Source organism: Aethina tumida, chromosome 7 (genome assembly GCF_024364675.1).
Source record: "Aethina tumida isolate Nest 87 chromosome 7, icAetTumi1.1, whole genome shotgun sequence".
NCBI lineage: Eukaryota > Metazoa > Arthropoda > Insecta > Coleoptera > Nitidulidae > Aethina > Aethina tumida.
Window position 1 is genome coordinate 9,600,116 of NC_065441.1, and position 26,725 is coordinate 9,626,840.

Below are 26,725 nucleotides of genomic sequence, written 5' to 3' on the forward strand. Positions count from 1 at the left end.
TGGCGGGCGGATTTATTGACACGGCTGGCGATCGCGGGCGGATGGGCGGCCTGAGAGGGGGGGAGAAACCTTTCAGCAGAAATCATGACCATAGTCAAGGGTGTTGTACTGTACGGTGTGTGGCAATGGTGTGCTGCAAACTGGCGGCTTTTTGATGCACATCTTTCCGCCAACGTCTACGTCACACGTATCAGAAAATCGACGCCACGCAAATTCCCCAACGCCATTACTTTCACTTGTTACCCCATGATCCACTGTGAGCGATGTCGGCATAATTCGCAAAAATGTTTCTCTATTTGACGCAGTATTGGAGTCATACAAAATTAATAACAAAAATTATAAAATTACACAATTTCAATGGAATTTTATATACATTTGAGATATTTAATTAAAAAAAAACTGGACTAATGAAGTCTCACCAACTAAATATAAATAGGGTTTACCTTTTACCTACAGTCGGCTGCAGAATGGCATTACCACCCTAAGGTCGAGTTTCGTTTGCGACCTGAACAAGCGGGCTCGCATAAATTATCCCCAAATTTACATTTATTGTTATTTTAGTAAGTAACAATTTTGTGTGACCATCTCAACGCAATAATTGTAGAACACTTCTGTAAATTTGAAAATTTTTCAGTAGTAGTATAATTATATTATTATAAAATTATTATTTATAAATTTACATCGTATTATATATAATACATTTTGTGCATTTATATTTGATATTTATAGATGAAATAAAAGAACTAAATATAAACCAAAATTTAAAATATATAAATTTTATTAAATATATATAAAATAATTATAAATAAATATAAAATAATTTAACAATATATATTAGACTGTTTCAAAAAAATCGACAAAGTTGTTTTTTTCTCATTTATATCGAAAATCTTGTTGGAAATGGTAAAAAAATCGTAAATTTTAATTTCCTGTTTAAATACGACGGGAACGGTGTTCTCTTGGATTTTGAAATTTTTTAACTTTCGTTAAAGATAATATTTCATAATGACCAAAACAGATTTTTATAGAAAATTTAACGTTCTACAAAAAATGTCTCTTACAGTTTTTTGATATATTCATTTTTTCAAAAGTAATTTAACATTAAAGTTGAATTGATTTAAAATTTTGACATTTTTCTCATTTTCTGACGCAACCATCAATCAAATGAGAAAATTTTATATGACATTTTTTGTAGAGAATTCAATTTCCTATAATTTATCTCCGAAAAAGTTTTAGAGATTTTTTACAGATCATAAGTTACCTCCTGAAAACTAAAAATTTTATTAAATAAATTATATTTTACTGCTTAAAATTAAGCATTTAATTTAAATAAATAAATCTTTACTAAAAAAATGATTGTTTATTATAATCAAAGTAGTATATATCGTTACACTAACAGACTTTTACTGCAATTTGGCAATTTGACAATGAAGAGCAATTACAATACTATATATATATATAGTATTGTAATTGCTCTGATTTGTGATGAAGCTCGTGTTAAAAAAAAATCTGGACTATGATACATTTGTGTAGATCTCTTGATAATTCTGGAATGAAAAGGGAACGGGGGTACATTTATCGAGAGCCACAAATAATCCTCCAAAGAGCCTCAGGTTGGCCACCTCTGCTATATATTAATAAAATCATAAATATCATAGTTTATGTCAATAGGATTAATTTTAGTTCATAACAGATGAGAGAAAAATAGAATTTTTTTTCTAATTTTATACATTTTTATTAGTTTTTATAAATAGGGCTATTTTATTTAATTTATGACTACCTGTGATAATAATTTACAAAAACTAAGTTTATTTAATTTAGTCAATCTCTAATTTTCTCAAGAAGTGTTTCCAAAAATATGAAATTCTTATTATATAATCGATAAGAGTAAATTTTTTGACCCGCAATTGACCCTTTTTTACGCATACCTGGGTTTTACGGCCTACATTTTTTTGGGGTTCTGGGTTTTGGGTATTTAAAGTACTTTAAATACGGAGTTGTTTCTTTAAGTTCCCCATAATTTAAAGAAAAAGTCAAGAGAATCATCAGAAGAAAACGTTGTACTTGAACAATTCCCCAACAGAAAATGTTACGTCAGAGGAGTATTAACCCTGTGGCTCACGATCAGATAGAGTAATAACAACTAACTTCCTTCAAAGTGATTTTTAGATATGTGGGAAAGCAAATAACAGAGCAGCGGAATAGTGTAATAGTAGATTTGTAAACTGGAATGTTTATCAGCATGCAATATTCGTAACGAAACGGACTAATACAATTTCCCTCGTGTTCGCTAGTTTGCATTTTAAATAAATACATGTCGGTTATCTCGACGTAAAAATAGAAAATCAGTGCAAAAATAAAAGTGTGATCTCAATAAATGTGACCGCTAATAAATGGTGTTTGGTTTGCACGTATAATTCTGTTATGAGGAATGTGATAAATATTATTGTTTAATTTTATCGGCTATAAAAAGAAATCGAAATGTGCAGATATCAATACTCCTTTTTTGTATTAACGAATTTTATAAATATAGTATCAGCATACATATCAGCAACAAATATTTAGTAGTTCTGATAAATAGTCCATGAGTGTGACGTGTCACGAGGAAATCACATGCTAAATTTCAATAAAGACAATGTTTACTTGATAACACAATCTAACTATCATTACCATAAACGAAACTGAACCAAAAATTTAATATACAGTTCTATAATTAATAATTGCAATTAAATATTTTAAATTTCCATTTGATTTGGTGTGGTGCTTTTAATTTTTATGATAATCAGGGATTCATATGGGTTATTTATAAGAAAACTTTTGACCATGTCCAGTCTTCCCCCTTGACTTTCAATGTTGAATTATTCGAATTGAACAAAATGATTTTAATGACAAAATATCCAATGTTTAACAATTTTCACAGGACATGTCAGTGTACCTTATGATTCTTGTTGAAGAGTAAGTTCAAATTTGTGTCTTATTTTACTGTTAACGTGTTCTCGATTGGAATGAGATTTGGACATTGGACTCGTTACCATATATCATGTAGAAAACATTTATTAACAACATTGCTTCCTCATTGCCAACAACCTTTAAATGAATTGAGCCTTAAAACACTTGTTTCCATTGTTAAAGTGTTCCACTGAGTGTGAGCCTGATCAAAACGAAATGGGACCAATGAAGTGTTGCAGAAGAAGTAAAACAAACCAATATTCATTAGTTTTCGTCTTAAGATTGCTTAATTAATAATAACAATTTCTTCCAGATTGGCTTTAATTTACCTGTATGATGACATTTCTTCACCATATCTTGTCTGGTACTTTTAATTTTTTAAATCTAGGAACCATTTGATTTATTAAAAAAAGTTCTTCTAATAATTCAATTGTCTATTATCTTGATGACTGAACTTACGTACAAAATTATCTTAAAGAATAAAAAAGTATATAAATAATAATATTCATTACATTAATTTATTTTTATAAACAAAATTACATAATAATCTAACACTAGTAAAGAGAAGTCAAACCGAAGAAGTTACTTAAATACATTGTAACTCACCTAACGCTAAAATTAGTAAGTTCCCTGATAATTTTGAGATTAATTTCTGATTGAGATAGATATAATTTGAAAAACAAAAAAAATTAATATAAATCAAGCTGCTCCATTAAGATAAATACTAAAATTTTAGACACATGTTCGAGAGGGACGTAGTTGTTCTTGCAGTACTTATAGTTCATTATACGCCACTGGGTATTTATATTTTCACGGACAGTATAAAATTATCGGCGAAGCTTGTTTGTTTGGGTTTTCAGCGATAAGATTATTTTAAAATAGGATGCTTGATGATGTTTTTGGGTTATGCAATACGTCATTTTTTATAAACAAAGTTTATCCCCTTATCGCATTGCACACAGACTTTGTTTAATCGTGTCATTTAACCCTCTCACATTTTCTGTTTACAGAGCTGATTTTACTTATTTTATCAGAATAATAACAAAATGTGGTTCACACAATACACATTTTGCTGTGACGCAAAATAGGAAGAAGCCATGCAATGACAATGTGATTTAATAAGTTAGCTAGTTCACGCTAATTACTAGCATAACATCGAACGTGAATTAAATCAATGTGTGTACGCATCGCCACCCATTTATTTATTACTGGACATGGACATGTAAGCGTGACAGCCCTCCTAATTCCAATTGCACGTGTCGGTGTCGCATCAGTTTTGTCGACTGCATTTGCCCGCAAATTTGAGCTTTCAAATTAATTCCAGCATGCCTACAAACAACCCCTCTGTTCGATTTGTTGATGGATTTTTGAACAAACCGTATTTAGTCATTAGTGGATATGTGCCAATTTGTGAATCCGGTGCTGTTCAATCTGCTTATTGGTCATTAAATCAAATGATTAAATTTTAAATAACGCATTTCGAATACCAGTTTGCGAATATAATATAACTTTTTTAATAAATCACGTTTACACATCAATAAAGTCCAACCTTGTAGTAAATTTATTTAAAAAATTAGCAAATAATACATATAAAAATATACAGCTGTGGCCAAAATAAAAAAAGTACTAAAAGGTACTGAATTAAAAGATTATATTTTAATTTTTATATAAAATTAAATATATATTCAAACATTTTCATATAATTCTTGAACAAGAAAACGTCCAAAAAATTAGCAATTATAAAATTACTGATAATGCTAAGTACATTAGTACTTAGAATGTCCCCTATTTCTAAAGATAATAGCATATCTATATGACATTAATTTAATTCTTAATTTTCTTTCATCAACCCTTTGTTTTAAATAATTTCATAGTTATTCTATGAGATTTAAAACTGGAGATTGCGATAGGTAAATCAATTTTATTTTATTACAAACCACTGCTCCACAATCTCAATCAATTTTGGGTCATAATCCTGCTGATAGATTTACACTAAATGTATAAAAAGTCGAAAAAATAACTGAGACAAGAACATAAATAAAGACACTTTTTTTTCTCCATTAAATTATTTATAATCCAGTAAAACTTTAACATTCACAATAGATAATTAAAAGGCTTAACTATATTAAATTTGTTAATAAATATAAATAGACAATATTATATAATATTTTACTTTATGAAAAACAGTTATTTTTATAAAATGATACTTTTATTGTGACCATTAAATAAAAGTATTGAAACAAATCAGTTACAAGAAGTTATTATTGGTTTTCACCATAAATAGAACACGTTCCTGCTTTCGATCGTTTATATTTAGCTCAAACGCATCAAATAATTGGCACTTGTTTTAAATATACCTCGTTGTCTCTTTCGTTTGTTATTGGAAAGTGATTAGCGTCCAATTAATTTTGTAGTAGGAATGAAAGTAACTCACCCCCGGATGACGTGACCCAAATTCCGTGCTCTTTGATACCGCGTATTGAGGTCAGTTCATCTAGGAACAGGTAGGATGCAGGATCCGGTCCCGGTTGACCTAATTTCGTTTGGATGTTCGAGGAATTTCTTCTCGCTGATACCGGGAAACATGTACGAGATTTCTGTGTAAAATTCTAGGAAGTGCCAGTGTCCGAATTAATCGGAATTCAGTGCTATTCCATGGAAACTAAAGTCCAATATATTTACTGGAATCATCATTTATTTAGTGTTGAAATTGAAAATTATTAAAGGTACGAATTTTGTTTATAAACATGGTGATATTGGTTAAATAATAAATATGAAGATTTATTTTTTAAATTGTATTTTTTAATATTGTAGAATGTCAAAACAATTGGGGAAACACAAAAATATAAAATAAAACACAAACTATTTTTAAACCAATAAGGACACTTAAAGTTACTTCGACGTTCACACAAGAAGGAACGTTAAAATTTACATTTATTGTTTCTGAGAAAACTTCAGTACTCCAGTAGTAACGAGTTTGCAATAGAAGTTAATGCACCATAAAGTTAAATTACACAAACAGTAAATTGACTTATGACCAGATTTTATATATATTTTAGTTTCATCCTGCAAAATTTCAATTTTCTTTAATTTTATTATTATACAAACATGGTGATTTTTCACCTTTAACACACAACTTATCATTGTGGAAAACCAAAAAATATGTATAAAACTGCAACAATTCAACCTGCAATAAATTGAATAAGTTAAAGAGGAGGTAATTGCACCCCGTTGATACCAATACTCAATATGTTTATTTAGAACTTTCTCCTGATCATGGTCAACAAATTTAAATACGTGCGGATAAGCCTTAACTTAAAAGTTATATGCAGGTAACAAAAATTAATATTTTTATTGTTTCATATAACCCTATTTTTATTGAGGGTTTTTACTGTTAGAACTTTAAAAGCTCTAATATTCAATTTTAATTTGTTGCTGTTTCATTTTTAAAAATAAATAAAAAATGTACAAGTATAAAATATATTTAAAGCAAATGCAAATAATCTAGACAAACTTGTAACTAATAACTGAGCAGCTTAAAGAAATTATCAAACTCCCATATACATATGGTGTCGTAAAAAAAAAAACTATTAATTTGAGTACCTAACTGTTGTTAAGGCGGTCCCACCCAAAGTTTATTACAATACCGTTATTTAAACTTTAAACATTCAATTGTTCCTACACAATAAAATCTTGAATAACAGGTAAATATTTTACCCTATGACATTGACCCAGGCGGAGAATTTTTAAGCCTTTCTCAAAATGAGACGTGTCAGACTGCTGTTTTCGAAAGTAATAAAATGGATTTTTTATTAGTATTTGGGATGGTTATTAGTAAAGGTGGTAAACGGTACTAATTTAGTACTACTAAGTAATCACCAAAATCTCTGGTCAACTTCTATTTTAATTTTTGTGGAAACAAATTAATTTTTATTAATATATTTTCCATTTAAATTAATTTTCTGTGTCTAAAATAATTTATCAATAATTCCAAAATTCCTCCTCTTTTGATATAAATGATAGTGTCAGTATTTTGAGGCTCTCATTTAATTTGAGCACATGAGACATAAGGCTCCATGAAATTTGCAATTTATATCAAATTCAACGGATTTTTGGAATTTAACAAATGAGGAATATTACAATTTGCCAAAACATGTATAGTTGCATATATCTTGCTCAGCCAATCCCACTGAATGAAAGCTTTTCCTCAATGTTTACTAAAACTCGGCCTGTTATGCAAAAAGCTCCGATAAGGAAAGTCGCCACTATTTGTGTGGCAGCGCGCGCAATCTGTGACGTCGGCAGACGATTCCATTGGTAGTGACGTCATCAATGTAACGATTACCGAGAGCCGAGAGGGCCTCTGCCCCCGGCCCCCTGTTCAGAGGTTCAGTTAGTCGGTTTGTTCGTCGTGCGCGTCGCCGTTCTCTCCTCAAAATCGGGGCTTCTCTCAGTGTGCCGCAGTTAGTCATTGGTCGTGTACGTGTATCGTTGCTTTCCGCTAGTCGCATTGGCATGGCGTACTATTATCCGATTTTTGGAGTTATATGATAGTGTTGACAGTTTCTTCCTACACATTTTCAAAGTGATAGAGATTGTTTTAAATGGTTAAGATGTCTGTGATGCAAATACAGCAGGCCAAAAGGCAACATTGTTACCTTTGTGATCTGCCCAGGATGCCATGGGCTATGGTACATGACTTCTCCGAAGCAGTGTGCAGAGGATGTGTGAATTACGAAGGAGCCGACAGAATAGAACTAGTGCTGGACAATGCCAGGCAGATGAAAAGGGCACATGGCTTTCAGGAGCAAAGAGCCGGGCATACGTCCAAACCTCACAGGAGCAGTACAACGCACGAACATCAAAACGGGGAAGTGGTGGCCAGCTCCAGCAGACAACAAACTGCCGGAGCTCATCACTCAACCTCCTATAATTTACACCACAGATCAGGAATGATGACGGAGTATCAGCAGCCCCAGCCTCCAAGGGGCACATCATCGATGTCACGCCCCCAAATAGAGACCACTCCGGAGCACGAGGCTCTGGTAGCTCGATCTAACGTAAGATTACCCACGGCAGCCCATTTGGCTGCCGCTGCCCATCATCCGTTGCAAACACACCACCACGCCAACGGAAGACCACCCAGCTTAACCCAACAGGGCATCAAGCGTGGTTTAAGTACAGCCGAGGATGATGACCATCACGGTCATCACAACGGCGATGTCAACGGTGCTAAAAGAATGATGTCAGTTGAGGAACATGGCACAGCAACAAGACCACCTCTTACGCGAGGCGACTCGTTGCCGGCTGTATCTTTGTCCCAGCCTTTCGTCGTATCCACCGACAGAACATTTAAGCAGGAGAAACACCCCATAAGAACAGCTTCCTTCGACGCAGGAACAGCTTTCAAACCCAACGGTATGCTTTGCTTGGAAACTTTAGTCGCTTAACGTGTCTATTTTTAATATTTGTTTCCATTGAAACTACGCAGTACTCTTTCTAAATATTGCATGGTAGTATCATATATTCATAACGTATTTGAATTAATAATTGTGATCTTTATATCGTTATTGATCATTATACATTCATTTACATTACTTTGTGTGCCCGTACAAATCTTTTTCCAGAAGTATTGTGTCGAGCTACCCCGTTTAATGATATGTAAATTACCTTTATGCATTGGTAAACAAACTTATCTTGATTTTGAACCATTAACGCATCTTAACGGTCAGTTTTATTAATTAAGTGGGGACAAAGTATAATTTTGGTGGTGACGTGAATGTCACAAGGTTATTAATACTAGCAAGTATGAAATATGCACAGGTTGTTAACCATACACATAAAGCCTATTTGTAAGATTGAATTAAAGCAAATGCTTCCTAATTATCTCATATATTAATGTTATATGTTTACAATTATAATGTGGTCGTCTTAAGTTTTGCCAACGTTGATTTGAGCTTAATACAATGTGATTTCCTATCGTGTCTATGAAAAAAGTCTTATTTCCGACGTATTTTTATCTTCCTACAGATGTTGCTAATAATACATAAACATTATATGTTAATATTTGCCAGGAAATAACATATTAGTAAATATAAAAGTCCTTGAACTTAACAATCGTATAGGAACATGGAGGATCAAAGTACGGCTAACGTTTTAGTCAATATAACACATACAAGAAGAGACGTTATTGATGGTGTGACACATTAGAAACAAATAAGAAACGATAAATATAACCAGGAAATATATCTGTTGTAGCAGTTCATACAAAGTACATGAAGTTACTATCTTTAAACGTTCACTGAAATCTATAATTCATAATTCGTCGTTTCATGAATGCATTGGAGTGGGAAGGAACTGTTTCCTCGAGCAATTTTGACGTAACATGTTTATTTGGGTCTGCATAGTAATATTTATGGCAAAGGTGAATGCCACATACGTTAGATTTCAAAATCGTGCAACGAACCGACGTTAATGATAAAAGTTCTGTTATAATACATGTTTGTGTGCACCATACGTTGAGAACGCTGGGGCGACACAGTTTTGCAATCGAGCTTTCACTTCGAACTGTAAACCACCGTTGCCAAATTCGTAATGATACGTATCTGTTATAAGCCACGTTGTGGATGAGCTGTTAAACATAAAACCTTGGAAACACATTGATTGCAATTTTATTGATGGCAATTACACGCGTCTTTCTACACCGTCTGCGTTTCTTGAACTTGAGCTTCCTCAAGGATAACTAAAATTAAGTGCCTTAAACGTCTTCGTGGTGCGAAGAATTGGCTAATGTAAACCATCATTATAAAGAACTGTTAAGTTTTGTTGGTTGTTGTGGTCTTTCATCAACACCAGAACCTCACTCATTTCAACCGCTAAATATAGCTCCCCATCCGCCCAAACTCTCGCTGAGCACAGCCGGTCGATGTGGCAACGGCGATTCAGTCTCATTCCGGCCCACAATACCAACCTTGTGACGTCACGTGTAGCCAGGCGTGCCAAACAATTCGCCGACAGTCATGACATGACCGGTTTCCTGGGCTCACTTGACCGGTTTCAATATTAATACCTTACATCTACCTGTTTATGTTGTACGTCTGCTACGTCACGATTCTGGGTGTTTTGCCCGACGCTTTCACGACTGGCTCTCTCTATAGTGGGGCCTTCGGACATACGAATCATATGATTACGTGATTTATTTATAATTAAATTAATTTATTCAATTATACCAATTTTATCGAATTAAATTCAGTTAATATTGATTTAGATAAAAATCCATCTGGAGAGTGAATATTTATCATTATGCTAAAATTTGACTGAGTGACGTTTTTTGGAGTCAACAAAGATATCTTTATTTGCCTTGCGGATCTATTGTATGAAGGCACAATAGGACAGAATATTCCCACCCAAGGCTAAAAGACTGAGATCAAAAAATTTAAATGAAAAGGTGTAGTCAACGGTATCTGTTGAGAAAACCCAGGTAGACCGACTAGAGGTTCTGTTCAACAATAAGAACCCGTTTTAGAAAGGTGATATAATAGTACAAATTACTTAACATGTGTGACCTAAAATTTTTAAAATCAGGCCCACCACAACTGTTCTTTTACTCTCCTGAATTGTAGCACCCTGAAGTAGATACATCTATAAGTAAGCGTATCTTTGCAATCAATAGACTAGTTGCTGGTAAATGCGATGATAATTTTTTGTGACCTATTTGTTGTGACCTGTGAAGCGCATTGGCCTTCGCTTCGAAAAACCAGTCTGATGTTCAGGAGCTGGTCGTGCGTCATTCACACGACCTTGAGATAAACTTTCTCACGATGCACACAACCCCCGACGGTCGCGCATCTGTTGGACGCTGCAGAAAAACCTCCGCGTCTGCTGTGGGCAATGGCAACGAGCCTTTGCTAATTTATGAGTACTTGAATGCCACATCCATCAATAACGAACATCCAGGGGAACGAAAAGTTAATAATTGCGATGTACTAAAACATTGAAATTTAAAGTTACTGCTTTATAATGAAAGACATGCATTATATATTGAAAGGTGGCGGTTATCTTTGGAAGCCATGTGCAAATCCACCGCAACCCCATTCCTCCACATTTAAGTGGGTTACAATCGGTCCCCTCACCTTAAAGGAAACAACGGTCCTTCTTATAGCAGATGTTTGATATCCTTCGATTTGCAGCTGCTTTAACAAGGAAATAGATAATAATATCTAAGACGAGCGACAGTCGAAACGGTAACAAGGCACCTGTGCTTTACGTTGTCCTTTTGTTTGTTTTTTATTGGGTCAGCTGGATCTGTGACAACAATAAAACAACTTGGGACTCTTGCATCATTGTCATTAGGTAAATAAAAGTAACACACATGCCAAGACATCTGTACCTCACGGTACTATTGCAGATAAATTTTATATGGGTCTAGTGAATTGTTTTTTAGAGAGGAATTATTTCGAATGAACAATAATAATAATTAAGATAATAAAAACAATGGAACAATCAAATATTTATAAATAAATCTGCCAGAAATGTGATAAGTACACCATGTGTATCTGTATAAATATGTCATACTATCGAAGATAATATTGAAGGAATTGTAAAAAATGATTGCTATTTAGTTCAAGGATTGCATGTAACTTGTTTAAATTTTATGAGGATAAATCACGACTATATTTAGAATAAATTGTTGCATTAAATGTGATAAGAAATTATGAATATAAGGAGGTGCCACTAGCAGAATATTGGCGTAGATTATCAAACTTATTGTCAGAAAATTCTGTTTCAGTAACTTACTGGATATAAATAATAATTATAAATTTCATTATGTTTAATCAGAGACGTTGGGATTCAAAAATTTGTTCGTGTTAAGTACTGAAAATACTTGAAATTCGGAATGTCTGATTAAGACTGATTCAATTTTTTACATGTCTTATAAGACACCACTCTATATAATTGGTACGGTACACCCAGAGAAGTAATTATGAGCCAATAAGTCTATGGACAAATAATTCTCATTCTAGACCAAAGTAGTAGTACTACGCAGTACCACTAAAGATGATTACTGTTATTGAATGATTGTTGTCGGGATTATGTTGTCGTGCCGGCAAGAATTGTTCCCGCCATCGTAATTCCCATCGGATGCGAACGTGACGTAGCGACAACGCCGCGTGACGACATTTCCGCCGTCGCAGTTGAAAAGTACGTAACGCCGGAAAAAAGCGCGTCGCGGTCGCATTCCCCGACGCCGATCGCAGCCGACCGGGGCCGATCGTTCGTTTATCTGTCACCGGTGACGTCACCAGACGCGGTAGGTCACGTGAGGAACACGTACGACGCGCGGCGAGATATCGCGACCTCCTCGCCCGTCTGCGATCCTGATGCGGGAATGCAAAATCGCGCCCAAACACACACTACGCCAAGGTTGCGAGCGGTGGGGAGAGTGCGCGACGCGCCGCCCGGCACACATATAAACAGCGCGACGCGACGTGTACGTGCTGCGGGCTGCGGCGCGGGGGGGCAACGGGGCTACAGTTAAGTTCTGCTACGCACGCTAGATGACGAAAATAGGATACTGCCGATTTAAATGTAGATGACATCGTGCGCGGCGACCGCCTTATGTATTTTTAGATCTTTATTTAATTATTTTCATTCATATCGGCTTAATTATATTCCGATGACGAAGAATTAACTGTTAGGATTTTTCCATGGCATCGTTCGGCAAAAGTTAAGATCTGCCACATCAGGAAAAAATGAAATAATACACATATTTAATTTTTTAAAGAAGTAACCCATATTTAACTTAATGAAAAATAATTTCAAGTTAAAATTATACATAAATCATAGCGAATCTTGTTCAATAAACTGAACATAAAATGTCTTTAAAATGCTATTTGTTAAAATTTTCTGAAGTTTTCAGATTCGTTTATAACTTTCATTTTCAAATCTGCTTAACTGTTTAAAAGTGTCCTTAATTATTATATATAATATGATAATAAATAAAAGAAATAATAAAAGAAAACTAAATATAAAACAAATACTCATTGTGACTTTTTGATTCTTAACTATGTGGTTTTTAATGTTAAATCTACTTTCTATAAAGTATTTGTCTTAATCTCATCCGATAATGTTTACTTTAAAGTTTTATAATCTTTGATATTTTTATTTTATTGTTCTCTGTATATAAACATTAGGAAGTACTAGTAACGACAAATGTAAATGAAAACATTTGACCATAACATTTCAATAGCCTTTAGTTTGTAATGAATATCATTTTTAACACTTTATCAAGCAATAACTATTATTGCGTTGTTAACAATAGCCTGTTTTACAATTTAAATTTTAGTATGACCTTGGATAGTTTTGCAAATATTAGAAAAATGACTCACAACCTACTGATTATGCTGACAGCACATGGTTAAAAAAAAACGCAATATGTAGCAACAAGTTTGATATTTTAGCTATGTTTCCAATCATCATGCACGATAATGTTTCTCTGACCTTTCAAGCATGCAACTTTATAAATGGACTTTCTACGTGTTTTAATTAATATAATAATAGTTTAAGGCAGGAATTGTATATCAATAGAACTATAAAATTAATTTAAATCAATAAGAGTTGCGTATTTTCAATGATCATACCATGTAATCACTTAAGTTTATAAAGGAAATATGTATAAAATGAGATTATAATCAATTATTTTACATTTGGTTGTTTAATGTATAATTTTTAATAATTTTTAGCACCGATCTCAGTGACGAACGCAAACGGCACTAATTCGAACTCGCCGCTAAACAACAGCAGGACGAATTCGCCACCGGAAGCCAATCCGGCCGGTTCCACGCAACAAACTCAACCGCCCACCGGTTCGAGCCAAAGCCCGATGGCGGCACTTATGTCCGTGGCGGACAACTTGCCGCCCGGCAGTCCCAGATCGGCCGTGGGCAGCCCGCCCGGAAACGCCGCCCCCAGGTCCGCCTCGAGAGGTTCGCAACACTCGCCTAACTCAACAGGTTGGTTATCTAAAAAAGTTGACTTGTGACATTGTGTTAACGAATGATTTTCTTTTAAGCAGGATCATCGAGTGGCAGAAGATCCTCTGGATCGAGGCACGTGTCTTCGACAACGGTAACGTCGACGGAAGCGGGCAACATGACCGGGCCGAACGTGGAGAACGCGGCAAATGGGGATAATGTGGCTACGACTCCGGCGACCACTGCTACTTTAAAATGCACCCTGTGTCAGGAAAGACTCGAGGACACTCACTTCGTCCAGTGTCCGTCCATACCCCACCACAAGTTCTGTTTCCCCTGCAGCAGGGAGAGCATCAAGAGGCAGGGAGCCGGCTCTGAGGTAATTACATTTTCCTTAAGTCCGTCAAAATTGCGGAACTGAGAAAATTCTGTTTTATTTTACAGGTCTATTGTCCCAGCGGAGAGAAATGCCCATTGGCCAATTCGAACGTACCTTGGGCATTTATGCAAGGTGAAATAGCGACAATTCTCGGGGAAGAGTACAAGGTTAAAAAGGAGCGAGAAACTTAATCCGGAATGGCACTTGAGAAGTGTTGGATATTTTTACTCAACTCTAGTTGAGAATGTCTCTTTGATGAAGGAGATGAAAATTTTTGGGAAATGTTGGCGAAGCGGTTCGGAATAAATATGATGGCATTCAATGAATTTGTCGAAAAAAAAAATTGTACATTGAATTTGAAGAAGGCTGTGTCGAATTTTTAGTTTTAAAAGAAGTAGGGCTCGAGTCCAACGATCTGTCTTATGATTATATACATACATACCGAATTATTTGAAAATAAGGCTATAGTCGCCGAAAATATGTATATAGAATACAGATATTTGCCGATTATTTAATAAATTTTTATGAATATGTTTATTTTTGTCAAAGAATCAACTTCTTTGTCTATTTGTTGTTCTTTCATTTGTGACTAAAGGTCACAGCTTATTGTTTGTAAATAATGTAAATAAATCTACAAAAGAAAAAAAACATGTACAAAATAAAATTAAGATGTTAGTTATAGTTTCCTTATTTACTCTTTGTTTTTATTAAATGAAACGCACAAGATAAAAAGTTTGTAAAACATTTTCGGTTGGAAACTAGTTGCACATTAAAAATTACGATTTTGTGTGATAATTTTAAAATCGCACATAAAACGACTCGTTTGTAAAATTAGACCGAGCTGTAAATATTATATATTCATCAGCGATTATAATCGAAGAAACGACATGAAAAATCAAAGTGATTATAAATGCCGTTTTTAGTTTACGAATTTTATGTTCATTGTGGTACATTTGGGCCAAGCTTTTTTATTTATGGAAAGTACACTAGTCAAAACGTGAAGTGCAAACTTCATTAATAGGAACTACAAAACTCGCTGGTATCTTATAAGAATGATATTTAAATACAATTTCTTCAGCAAGTGGTTGAGTACATTGAAAAATAAGGTATTTTAAGGCTAAAAGGTTGAAATAAATTATACCTAACTCAACTTCATAAAAGCAATCAATATACTCTATTACTTAGTTTACTTATGATTAATGTAAACAAATGGATGTTCTATTTTACATGAGAATTGTTTTGTTTTAAAGTTTTCGTACTGAGTATTCATTTGCTTATATTGATCATGTAAAAACAATATACATGAGTTTAATAGCGATTGTACCTTGATACATTCATTTGGTCAATATACAATAATATTAAATGTCTATTTATTCGACTTGTATATTTACACTATTGTCTTGTCATATTTGTTGGTATTGTTTAGAAAAAAATCAAATGTACAAATGATTTTGCACTGGTATTTTTATAGGATTTAAAAAACAGTAACCTTTGAAGTTGACGACAATAACAAGGGCAGAAATTATTCACCATATTAGTCTTTTCTAAACAATATAAGAAACAAGATGAATCTTATTGTACAGACTTTTGTATATAAGTAATTGTATACCTACATATGTAATGGACATAATTATACACAAAGAGACCAATGAAGAAGTTACTTCATTTAAATAATAATTCAATCAGATTATTTTTCAAAAAAGTTTTATTGTCAACTTATTATAAACATCATTCGTATGTTATTTGAAAGCGATTTAAGTAAAAAAATTGTGATTGAGTATTCTGGACCTAACAATTGTATATTCAAAATAATGTAGTTATGGTTTTAATATAAGATTTGTGATATAGCACAGATAAACAATTGTATTGACAATGTCAGAAAATTGTATATTTGCGGTTGTTAATTTGTATAACAACGGACATCTATTTGTTCTAAAAGCTTGTACAATCTATGCTAGTTGATGTCAAATAAAAAATATTAATGTCTTAAATTGTTTTCTTTTTTCTTTTTTCCCTGACCAATTCTCCACCTATAGCACTGAATTTTTATTGCAATTTTTCTCTAGAGATATACTATAATATTTATCACCAAGTTATAAAACAATTATAATTAACAAAATGTACATTTTTTAGGACTGAAGAAACTGACAAGCTTCAAGAGGAAATTAAAAACGCCGATCAATTGTTAAGTCAATTGGACAATTTTCGTGAAAGCATTGAGGAAATTTTTTTGCCGAGACCTACAACTCGAAGATCAGATATAAATCCCAGAGAAGAGAATATGTGCTGTGACAAATTTCAAAACAAACCTTTCGAACATACTGATGCCAGTATTGAAACCGACGATTCCGTGAAGAAATTAAAAACTATTGAGGAATTGTCATATGATTCAAATAGTTCTATTGCTGATGGTAAGTAAACGAAAATAACAGTGAAGAAAGAAATGAGGCGAAAAATAGTAATAGTCATAAGCCATAGAAGACTTATTATATTTAATTACTAAATTATTTGATTAAACCATTTTTGAGATATTATAGATTTCGTCACCCAGGAAAACGTGTATAATGTAAAATTACTTATTTTAGTAAACATGGCACCAAGATATTTTTATGTAACGCGAAGTATTCAAACAGACGAAAATAAAATGGCTGGAAAAACGTGTAAATCAGTTCAAGAAATGCTCAATAAAGTAGAAGAACCGACTCCAATGTCATTAAAAACAGAATTTCAATTAGGTGAATCTGTAGAAATTCGATCAACAAACCTTTCTGAAAATGCCCCTAATAAGAAGAAGAAAATGATGACGCAATTGCTCCCTCCTATTAATGTGCCGGGTCGCCCATTTACACTCACCCAAACTCTGGATCTAACAATAACACCCGAAGGAATGAGCGTAAATTACGTACGTGATGACAAGAATGTCAAGTATATAGAAGCTGAGTGGTATGTAACAAACTGAATTAATCATTTTCCGTGATTCAATTTTTCCACAATTACATTTAAACAATGATATATTTCCAGCCGCAAAGAGGCAGAGTCGTTCAACAAATCTTTCAACAGTTTATATATGGATATGAAAGACCACCCACCATCCAGGGATTTTTCTGAGTTTGGAAAGAAGACATTTAGTATTGTTTCAGGTAATGAATTAGAAAAACGCCTGGTAGTTATAATCAAATTTCTTTTACTTTTCGAAATATTCTGGGCTTATATACTTTTTAAAAAACAACATTAGACACACATATTTGACTCTTGTGCCCTAAAATTGTTCCATCACCTTCTTGCTTGTGTTCTACGAGATTAAAAACAGCAGTTATTCAAATAACGAAATAATTTGTGCTGTACTTGGAAACAGCAAATTATTTTTTTTATTTAACTTCGCTAGCTCACTGTTTGTTTGCTCATTGTTCAAAATTACAGAGAAACCTGACGATGCATCATCTAATGCACGACCATCTTGTGGCTGCATAATCCGACGAAACCCGTTTGATTCTTGCAGATGTGAGGTAATGGGTGATGAAATACTCAATATGTCGACTATAAAACGTAAGAAATGTAGTTTTATGTATTTTCTATCTAAGTGAAAGATATTTCTTTTTTAGCAACAAAAATTAAAACATGTGAATGTAACGTTGGGCAGAATTTACAAGAAAACTTCAGGAAACAGGATGTTATAATTAATATGAATAAACTAAATAGCAGAGTGAATAAAATGTCGCGTGAAGATTTTCTTACTTCAAAATCAGTTTACGCTTTAAGTACGGAGCAACGCTATAAGAGTAAGTGTAAAATTAATTTTAAAAATACTTAATTCTGGGACTCGAGGAAGTCATAATTGATATTTTGGAAACGTCAGGAATATATATTAATTTCACAGGTTAAAGCGTTGTTTATATTTTATTGTTCATGTTTAATATCTTGAATTTATAAGTATCCACATATTTCTTCTATCACATCTAGTTTTTCTTCAAAAATTCAGTCACACAAAAAACAATATATAGTTATAGCAACATAGTTATAATTTTAAGGTTTAAGTGAAAATTCATAAAATATTAATTTTAAACCTAACCAGATGTGATAAGATAAAATGACTAAATTCGTTCTCTGTGTTACAAAAACAGGTGCTATTTTAATATTGTTATAATATTGCAGCGGACAGCATTGTAAATTTATTTAAATCATATCAACTGATCGCATCGGCAGCTACCCACACACCGGAGCCATTGAATAATGAATCTGCTATAAAATTGGTCCAAATTGATGATAAGATATATAAAACCTTCGTAGATCCCAAAGGATATGTGGTAGTACCCAAATCTAGTAAGTAACTTTGCTGTTATTAGTAATTATAAATATTTAATACCAAATTAAATATTGAGTTATTCTCTCAATGTCTGGTACCTCTTTACCTTAATTTTATTGTTTTAGACCAAGAGACCAAAAGTTTAAATATAAAATTGGAAATTACCGACGGTACGTATAAAATACAAATGATTACATTATGATGGTATCATAAATATTCTCCTAATAAATTGTTAAAATAAATGTGGTTTTTAACCATATCAGGTTTTTTATAATTCTTATACTTCGATTAACAATGCAGTCTACTATTTATCTAAACAATATATTACTGTTACTATCTATTACTATCTGTTAATTTATGAATTCCATATTTGAAATATTTTCATTATTACTTTTCTGAATTGGACATTATAATTAATTGATTATTTATTAGATTAAATGTTATTTTCCTGTGTTTTTAGATACGAAAAAAATGCAAGCTAGAAAAGAGAGTGTTCCCAAAGGATTTTATTCTTGCCAAGCGTCTCAGTGCAATTTAATAATTGACCAATGCCTTTATAAAACAAAAAGAAGCTCACGAGTGTCGGAAGAAAATTTGGAAACCAAGAAGATAGTCCCAGAGCAACTTAATGATCAAAGGTCTGCTAGTATCTCACCTACAGAGATGAGTAAAGAAATTGCTGAAGTAAACCAAACTGAGGAGAAAATATCAAACATTACTATTGACGAGATCGAAATTAAAGGTGATATTTTAAACAGACGAAAATCAATAGATAGCAGTAAATTTCAGGCTCAAACTGAAGAAGAGGTACCCGACACTGAATTATACCTAAAAGAAGAAACTGAATCAATTAAATCAAAATCATCCATTACTTTAGATGATATCGTATTTAGTAAGAGACAAAGCGTTAAAATTGAAGAGAATGTAAAATTCAGGGAACCCATATACGACGAAAAAGAAGTGTCTGTCCAGGAACCCGACGCAATAACTTCCACTTCTTCTAGGCGTAGTTCCGTAACTGACAACCTTCGGGAATTACTTAACGAAACACAAAGCACTGATCAATATATTCAGGATAAGATTGATAAAAAAATATCCAGCATGCAAGATACATTACATCCCAATGACTCAGTTGAATTTGAAGAAATTAGTATTAGTATAAGTTATACAACGGACGAATCTAGTTCGGAACTAGGGCAGAAAGTACCTGTGAAACCAGAAATTAAATTAGACATAACTTTGATTGAAGATGCTCTTACTTTAGATCAGATGAATGCTAAACTTAAAAAAGGAAAAGTTGAGCCAAAGAAAGATATTTCAAAGAAAGGTAAGAAAAGGAAGGAACTGGAGCAGATTGAAAAGAAAGATAAGAAATATGGAGTTATTGAACTAAAAACAGGTGAAAGTAGAATGACTACAGATAAATCATTTATAATCAAAGATGATGAACCTACTAAGAATATGGATAAGGTAGAATCGACATTCGACAGCAGAGCAAGTTATATAGACGAAACTAGAGGTGAAGATAAAGCCCGCGGTTACACCAGTTGCTTTAAATGTTATTCCCGCAAATCATCATCAGAAGAAGACGAAGTTGAAGAAACTGGGGCTGAAGATGTAGCACTTAAAAAACCCGAAAAATTACATAAAGAGACTGAACACCTAATTGATATAGAAAACAGTGAGTTGCCTAGAATATTCCAAAAAGCATTGGAAGATTCGAAAGATGAAAGAGACGTTCAACATTCTGGTACAACAGACATGTCAAAACAAAAAGTTGAAACATTTACTAAAGTACTTACTGAACCACATCTGACCACTAGTAATTCTATAGGTAAAACACTAAGTGGAGTAATTGAGTCTCTAAAGATGAGCGCATCAGGAACAGAGTTCGATTACAATACATTAGTTGTAACTGAACCCCGTTCGGGCATAGCTGGCAAGAATCGAGCAAGTATGAACTATATGGTGTTAGTAGGTGATCAAAATTTTGACAATATACCTAAAGAATATCAGGAAACGAAAAATAAACAAAAATCAAAGGAAAAAATACAACCAGATAAAGAAAATAAACTACTTAATCAAAAAAGTGTTGGCGAAGGAGATGCATTAGTTGTGACAAAAAATAAAAAAGAAAAGAAACATTTAAATAAAAACGTTATTAATCCCCAAGAAGAAGTCGTGAAATCTAATCAATTAAAACATAAAACAATTGATGCTAAAGTAGGAATGTCTTCCTCGGATTACAGTTCATCGTTGGATTTAGACGAAACAATAATGACAAGAAAATCAAAAGATACCATGCGACATGACGGTAATGATTACATGGCATTGATTAATAATAATTATTACGATATTAACGTGAACAACAGAACATACGAACAGCCAAATATTTCTGGCAAATCTAAAAAGAACCCATATGAGCATTTATTAAGAAGAAATGAACCAAGAGAAAATGATATATTTGAGAAAACCAACAGGAAACGAAAACACAAAAATCCAAAATTGCAACCGTTGTATATATCCAATCAACAACTTCTGAGCAGTACTAGCGAATCACATAGTAGACAACATTTTAGCAAAAATTTAAAATACAAATCACCAAACATGGAAAATATAAAAGAAGGTGAAAAAGTTTGTAATTGTAGTATAAGTAGTGGTGAATTTCACATATGCTCTTCCACCTCACCTTTCCGAAAGAAACACAGAGACCAATTAAAACAATCTGAGGTCAATGTTCAAAATCACAAAGCTTTTTATAATAACTGGATATCTTATTATATTAAAGATAAATAACTAACTAACGTTCTCATGTATAAGTTTATATAAATTTGAAGTGGGTTTTCTGTTCACATATGTTTAAAGGAAGTGTCGAATTTTGAAAGGGTAGTTTTGTGAACATATAAGTAAAATTTTATAAATAAAATTTTTGTAATTAGAATTTTTTTCATTTTTAATGATGTAACTTTATGAATCATAGTATAAAGGTAAGTTTTATAATCTATTATTGTTATGACATTTTTACCAGCTTTATAACAGCTTTTATAAAATGCTCAGTGAATCTAAACTAATCTAACTAAAGAGCATAGTGAACGAGGTAATTTTGTCGATTTTTATGTCCACCGAAATCACTCATTGTCGTTGATGATATTTTATCTTTCTCAAAACCATATCTAAGTGAAATATTCGAATTCTTGACTATTCTTGCTTATACCAAATATTACAAATTACCTCTGTATATATTATCCTATACTATATTTGCAAAACAAATTAATTTCATATACATATACGTAGCGGTTTCGGTATCACAACTACGCAAAGTAAACGTAGTTGCATATAGTTATAAAATGGTATGACCTTGACTAGCTGTGCCACCTAGTACCTAATAGAAAGAACTTTCAATTTTGTTTTCATCTCCGCCGATAAACAGATTGATATTTGAAGTGTACAATGCAGGAGGTGGTTAAGCAAAAAAACATGGCCGCAATATTAAGTTAGGCTGTCAGTCGAGGTTCCGTAAAGTAACGAAAAAATATGTAAATAAATTTTAGTGCTTGTGCAGAGTGATCTATGAATGAAACAAATAACTCCGTGCTTGATCAGTGCCTTCTTTTAAATACCATGTGAAAGTGAAGTGATTGTAAAGTGTTGTTAAATGAACACCTGGTAAATCGTCAACCGGGCTTTATATTTATAATGGAAATAATTAATATCTCCAGGACATTAAAACGGATTATCATTTTAACTTGGTAATTATTGGGAGAGTCAGTTTTAGTGATTTACATATTTATGTTATGTTTAGAAACGGGATCAAAACAAATACTAGCCACAAACATTGACCATAAATTTATGAAATATTTTATACAAGTTAATCACATAAATTTGGTGTCCAAAATTTAATGAAAGTAGCTTTGGTGAATAAAATTGCTATATTTAACTTTACGTGGATGTTTTATGAATTTCACTAATACTTTACTTCCTAATCAGAGATATTTATAAATTATAACAATAATTTATTCATATTAATATATTAGTCTGCTTGTACTAGTTATCTTAAATAAATATGTTTTGTCCATGAAATTTGATTTATAATTTGATTTCTTTGTGTTTACATCAAAATTTTATTGCTCTGAAGTATAAATGAGGCGTCTAAAAGCAAAGTCGGATATGTGATATTCGAAAAACAACCAAAATAAAAGTAGTCGACATACATTCTTAGTGAATTAACGAAATATTCGAAATGAATTAATGAAATACATGTAAATATATTTAAAATTGATTTGAAAATTGGTTAGAATGTCTACAAATACAAAATTGCTATTTGTGTTCTTATCCAGCAAATTTATCATTTTTACTTTTAATTGTGCATTTTTATTTACTAATCTAAAATGTTTATTTTAATAGACGATGAGAACCACTTATCTTGTTTTTTATCTGTATTTTTACTATTTTTTGTTCCTATTTTACGACTGGACACATATTAAGAATAATTTACTTTTATTTATAAACTGCAATTTTACTTAATCGACCGTTATCTCAAGTAAATAGAATTTTTCTAAGAAGTTCATCTCTAATTTGGTATTTTATTATCTATATCAAAACCTGATTGTTGCAAAAACAAACAGTGGTTTATTTTCTACGTTTAATTCAACCAACTGCACACTTTTTGCATAGACCTATAAGACGTATAAATGAAATAAATCTATAAAATTATTAACTTGTATGCAGTTAAATGTTTTTGTATTAAGTACTATGTTGAAGATCTTTACTTACTTGGTTCAGAACAAAAGGCAACTTTCAAAATCTTTTTTTTTTTTGTTATTATAATAAAATTACTAACTTTGTTAGTGGAGGACTTTATATCTTCTGATATATTAAAGCTTAGAATAAATAACAAAAATATTTGAGTTAGTGACTTAAGTTGATAATTTAATTCTTAGTTCCTAAAGGCTTACTTACAATTAATTTTTTTCTGTTTTACACTTTGCTAACATTTTTGCTCAAATGTTATGTTACAACAAGCACTGAGATTATAATTTTATAACTAACTAAACAAGTAAAAATTATTTGATTGTCTTATTTACATATAATTTTTTATAAAAATAAATAAATTGTTCACACAATATTATAAAGTCAAAAAATGTGTAAATACCATCAATATTTTTTGGAGAATCGGCGTCGATACTTAAGCCAATGTTTTGGCCGAGTCTAATAGTTACAGGACAAATATTATTATGATAGTTGAAGTTTCCAGGATTATTTCTACTCAATATTAAATTGTAAAAGTTTCTTCTAAAAAGCCATGAAATATTTCGCTTCGTTTTGTTCAGAAATTTTGGGAGCGGTTGCTTAAATTTGCATAAATATTACATAAACAATGAAGTCTCATCTTATACATTTTCTACATATGATTATTAAATTTTACATATATTGGAAATTAAAATATTTGACAAACAGTTATTTTAAATAGTCAAATTTTTATTACTATTAAAAAAATTGTTTTTAAAAATGGAATGAGGAAAATTAAAAAGAAATATATCCAGCAATGTCTGTTTTTGCTCAAACATGAATTGAACTATATAAAATCATTATTCCACCCTTCAAATTTTTTAATGTGAAAAAATGTGGTAACAATTTATTTTTATCCCATAAAAGGGCTTGGTATACCTACGTCACAAAAAACTAAATCAAACAATGAAAATTTATTAACAACGCAATTATTACGTAAAAAAGATAAACCTAAAATTAGATTTTTCATTATCAAAAATAATTTTTAGTTTAAAGACCTCTATTATTGCTATTTGATTTAATCTAATGTCTCACACACCAACCCAAATATTTTTGTGTTTAATTTCCCTTTTTATTAAATATCACATTTTATTATTTTATTATTATTACAACTTTTAAGAGAAACTTCAAGAGAAATATAGTTTATGACTTAAATTACAAAGTTTATAATAAATCTCTATAACAAATATTAAATAAACTTCTTACTAATTCAATGTTTTAATGAATAATCATTCTCTTATACAAATATATTATAATAAATATCAGCAGGTTCCAAAACTATTGACATTAAGATAAATGCTTTTTGTTAGATATATTTATTTTAAATAAATGAATATAATTCTGTTCACTTTCATGTTCAATAAGTTAGTATAATATAATATATAATATGTTGAGGTGTTAGTATTGTGATGAAGTTTTATGGTAGTGAGTATTTAAAGCAGGCATCACAATATTTTCCATCTATACTCCATTCATCTTTCTTTGTATAATATATACAGTATGTTGGTTTCACTGAATAAAAAATTATTTACTTTTTTATGCACATATGAAATTCAGTATTGAAATCCATTGTATGAATTATAGACTTGACGATCTCAACGGATGCCTCCGTTGGTGGAGCACTGTCAGCTGAGGTCCATGGAAGCGTCCAGAAATGGAGACATGGTCAGCTCGGTTCGTGTCATCAGCGTTGGGGGTGGGGTGCACGGGACAAGACCCGCCACGCCCTATCTGCGCACTGCGCTCTACGACTACGACGCGCAGGGGGAGGACGAGCTGTCACTGCGCAAGGGTCAAATTGTCGAGGTGCTGTCGGAGGACGCCAAAATTTCCGGCGACGAGGGCTGGTGGACGGGGAAGATTGGCGACAAAGTAGGTCCATAAATTTCAACTACCACAATTAACTAATGCATCGTTTTTCAAGGTCGGCATCTTCCCATCAAACTTCGTCGCTGATGACGACTCGCCGGAGTCGATCAACCACGTCAACTCCATTATAGCGGACATTGAACCCATAAAGATCGACTTCCACAATCTCCAACTGGAGGAGGTGATCGGTGTCGGCGGTTTCGGTAAGGTGTACAGGTGCATGTGGGAAAACCGCGAGGTCGCAGTGAAGGCCGCACGACAGGAACAGGACACGGACATTTCAGTGACTTTAGATAATGTGATCAAAGAAGCGAAACTGTTTTGCTTACTGAGACATGAGAACATAGTGTCGTTGGAGGGTGTGTGTCTTGAGGTGCCGAACCTGTGTCTGGTTTTGGAGTACTGTCGAGGTGGTTCTTTGAACAGGGTGCTGGCCGGCAGGAAGATCCGGCCCGACGTTTTGGTGGATTGGGCCATACAAATCGCTAGGGGGATGCATTATCTGCATTGCCAAGCACCCATCTCGCTTATACATCGTGACCTTAAAAGCTCCAACGGTAAGTCCTTTTCTTATTGGAACCGATGGTAACACTGTATTTTGGGTGAAAATCTGCATTTCAACTCTTGTTAAGTTGAAAAGAAGTTTTAACAAGAATTGATACGAACCACTATTCTGAATGTAATTAGTGTGAGTACTTAAAATGATATATTAAAAATATGAGTGAACTTTAAGTTTTCTACTAGAAAAAATAATTCTACCCTTATTTTTAATTAATAATCTGTGGTTCCAGAAATTTTAATCCATAGTTTCTTACTACCTAACTTTTCTGTAGGATTTAAAAAGTTAGAAAGAATTAAAACTTTTAACATACATATTGGAAAATCGAAAAGTTTATTCTTATCAAAGTTTTAAATAACTAAAAAAAAGTTATAAAAATAAGATTTTTTATTCCTATTTTTTAAAATACTAAACTAATTTCAATATACATTTTTGGATAATACAAAAATTTTTGATAAGTTTTGTCTTGTTAAATAAATATTAATAGAATTGACTAAAACATCAATTTACTGCATTCCTGTCTAACTGGTTAATATATTTATGTAAAAATAATTGACAATTATCGTTGGTTAGTAACTTTCTTACAAATACTTTAATATTCTTCTATTCTATTCTTAAACTATTTTTTAAAAATATAAAAATTCTTTTTAGGCTCAGAATTATCATTTGATAATTGTCAAGACTTAAAATTATAATTTTTTCTTTTTTGAAATTTTATAAATTTTGGAATTTTAATTGTTTGAGTTGTCTAATTGGTTAATATATTTTTATGTAAAAATATATTAATTGATAATTTTCGCATGTTTGGAACTTTCTTACAATTACTTTATTTAATAAGTGTTTCACGAAAAATGAACAGCAATTACAATACTTATTGCTAGCTATAAGTGAATATAGAAAAAAAT

At 32.3% G+C, this 26,725-nt stretch overlaps 3 protein-coding genes across 5 annotated transcripts in view; all 3 read left to right on the forward strand.

Moving 5' to 3' along the window:
* The window catches only part of LOC109596468 (uncharacterized), a 56,085-nt gene extending 34,540 nt beyond the window's left edge, over positions 1-21,545 (forward strand). The window contains exons 5-12 of the mRNA XM_049969889.1: positions 16,435-16,712; positions 16,887-17,244; positions 17,323-17,441; positions 17,722-17,847; positions 17,904-18,080; positions 18,454-18,621; positions 18,730-18,774; positions 19,065-21,545. Of these exons, the coding sequence (XP_049825846.1) occupies positions 16,435-16,712; positions 16,887-17,244; positions 17,323-17,441; positions 17,722-17,847; positions 17,904-18,080; positions 18,454-18,621; positions 18,730-18,774; positions 19,065-21,400 (3,607 nt within the window). The 3' untranslated portion in view covers positions 21,401-21,545. The remainder of the gene's footprint in view (positions 1-16,434; positions 16,713-16,886; positions 17,245-17,322; positions 17,442-17,721; positions 17,848-17,903; positions 18,081-18,453; positions 18,622-18,729; positions 18,775-19,064) is intronic.
* Positions 7,340-16,292, forward strand: LOC109596469 (interferon regulatory factor 2-binding protein-like B). Of its 2 annotated transcripts, none has more exons than XM_020012021.2 (4): positions 7,340-8,367; positions 13,692-13,961; positions 14,024-14,301; positions 14,367-16,292. In XM_020012021.2, the coding sequence occupies exons 1-4, from the start codon at positions 7,554-7,556 to the stop codon at positions 14,490-14,492; spliced, it is 1,488 nt and encodes a 495-aa protein (XP_019867580.1). In that variant the 5' UTR covers positions 7,340-7,553; the 3' UTR covers positions 14,493-16,292. The 2 variants fall into 2 exon arrangements, with proteins under 2 accessions (XP_019867580.1, XP_019867579.1); XM_020012020.2 differs by having other exon boundaries at positions 7,341-8,367; positions 14,021-14,301.
* Positions 21,546-22,064: 519 nt separating the features above from the next.
* LOC109596474 (mitogen-activated protein kinase kinase kinase 9) overlaps positions 22,065-26,725 on the forward strand; it is a 34,290-nt gene continuing 29,629 nt past the window's right edge. For both annotated transcript variants that reach the window (XM_020012026.2, XM_020012027.2), the window contains exons 1-3: positions 22,065-22,353; positions 24,977-25,264; positions 25,317-25,818. In XM_020012026.2, the coding sequence (XP_019867585.1) occupies positions 24,995-25,264; positions 25,317-25,818 (772 nt within the window). In that variant the 5' untranslated portion in view covers positions 22,065-22,353; positions 24,977-24,994. The remainder of the gene's footprint in view (positions 22,354-24,976; positions 25,265-25,316; positions 25,819-26,725) is intronic.

Coding starts and splice junctions, on each gene's coding strand:
- LOC109596469 (XM_020012020.2), top strand. CDS start 7,554: ATGGTTAAGATGTCTGTGATGCAAATACAGCAGGCCAAAAGGCAACAT. Junction 13,962..14,020: donor ACACTCGCCTAACTCAACAG/GTTGGTTATCTA, acceptor TTTTCTTTTAAG/CAGGATCATCGAGTGGCAGA. Junction 14,302..14,366: donor GGCAGGGAGCCGGCTCTGAG/GTAATTACATTT, acceptor TTTATTTTACAG/GTCTATTGTCCCAGCGGAGA.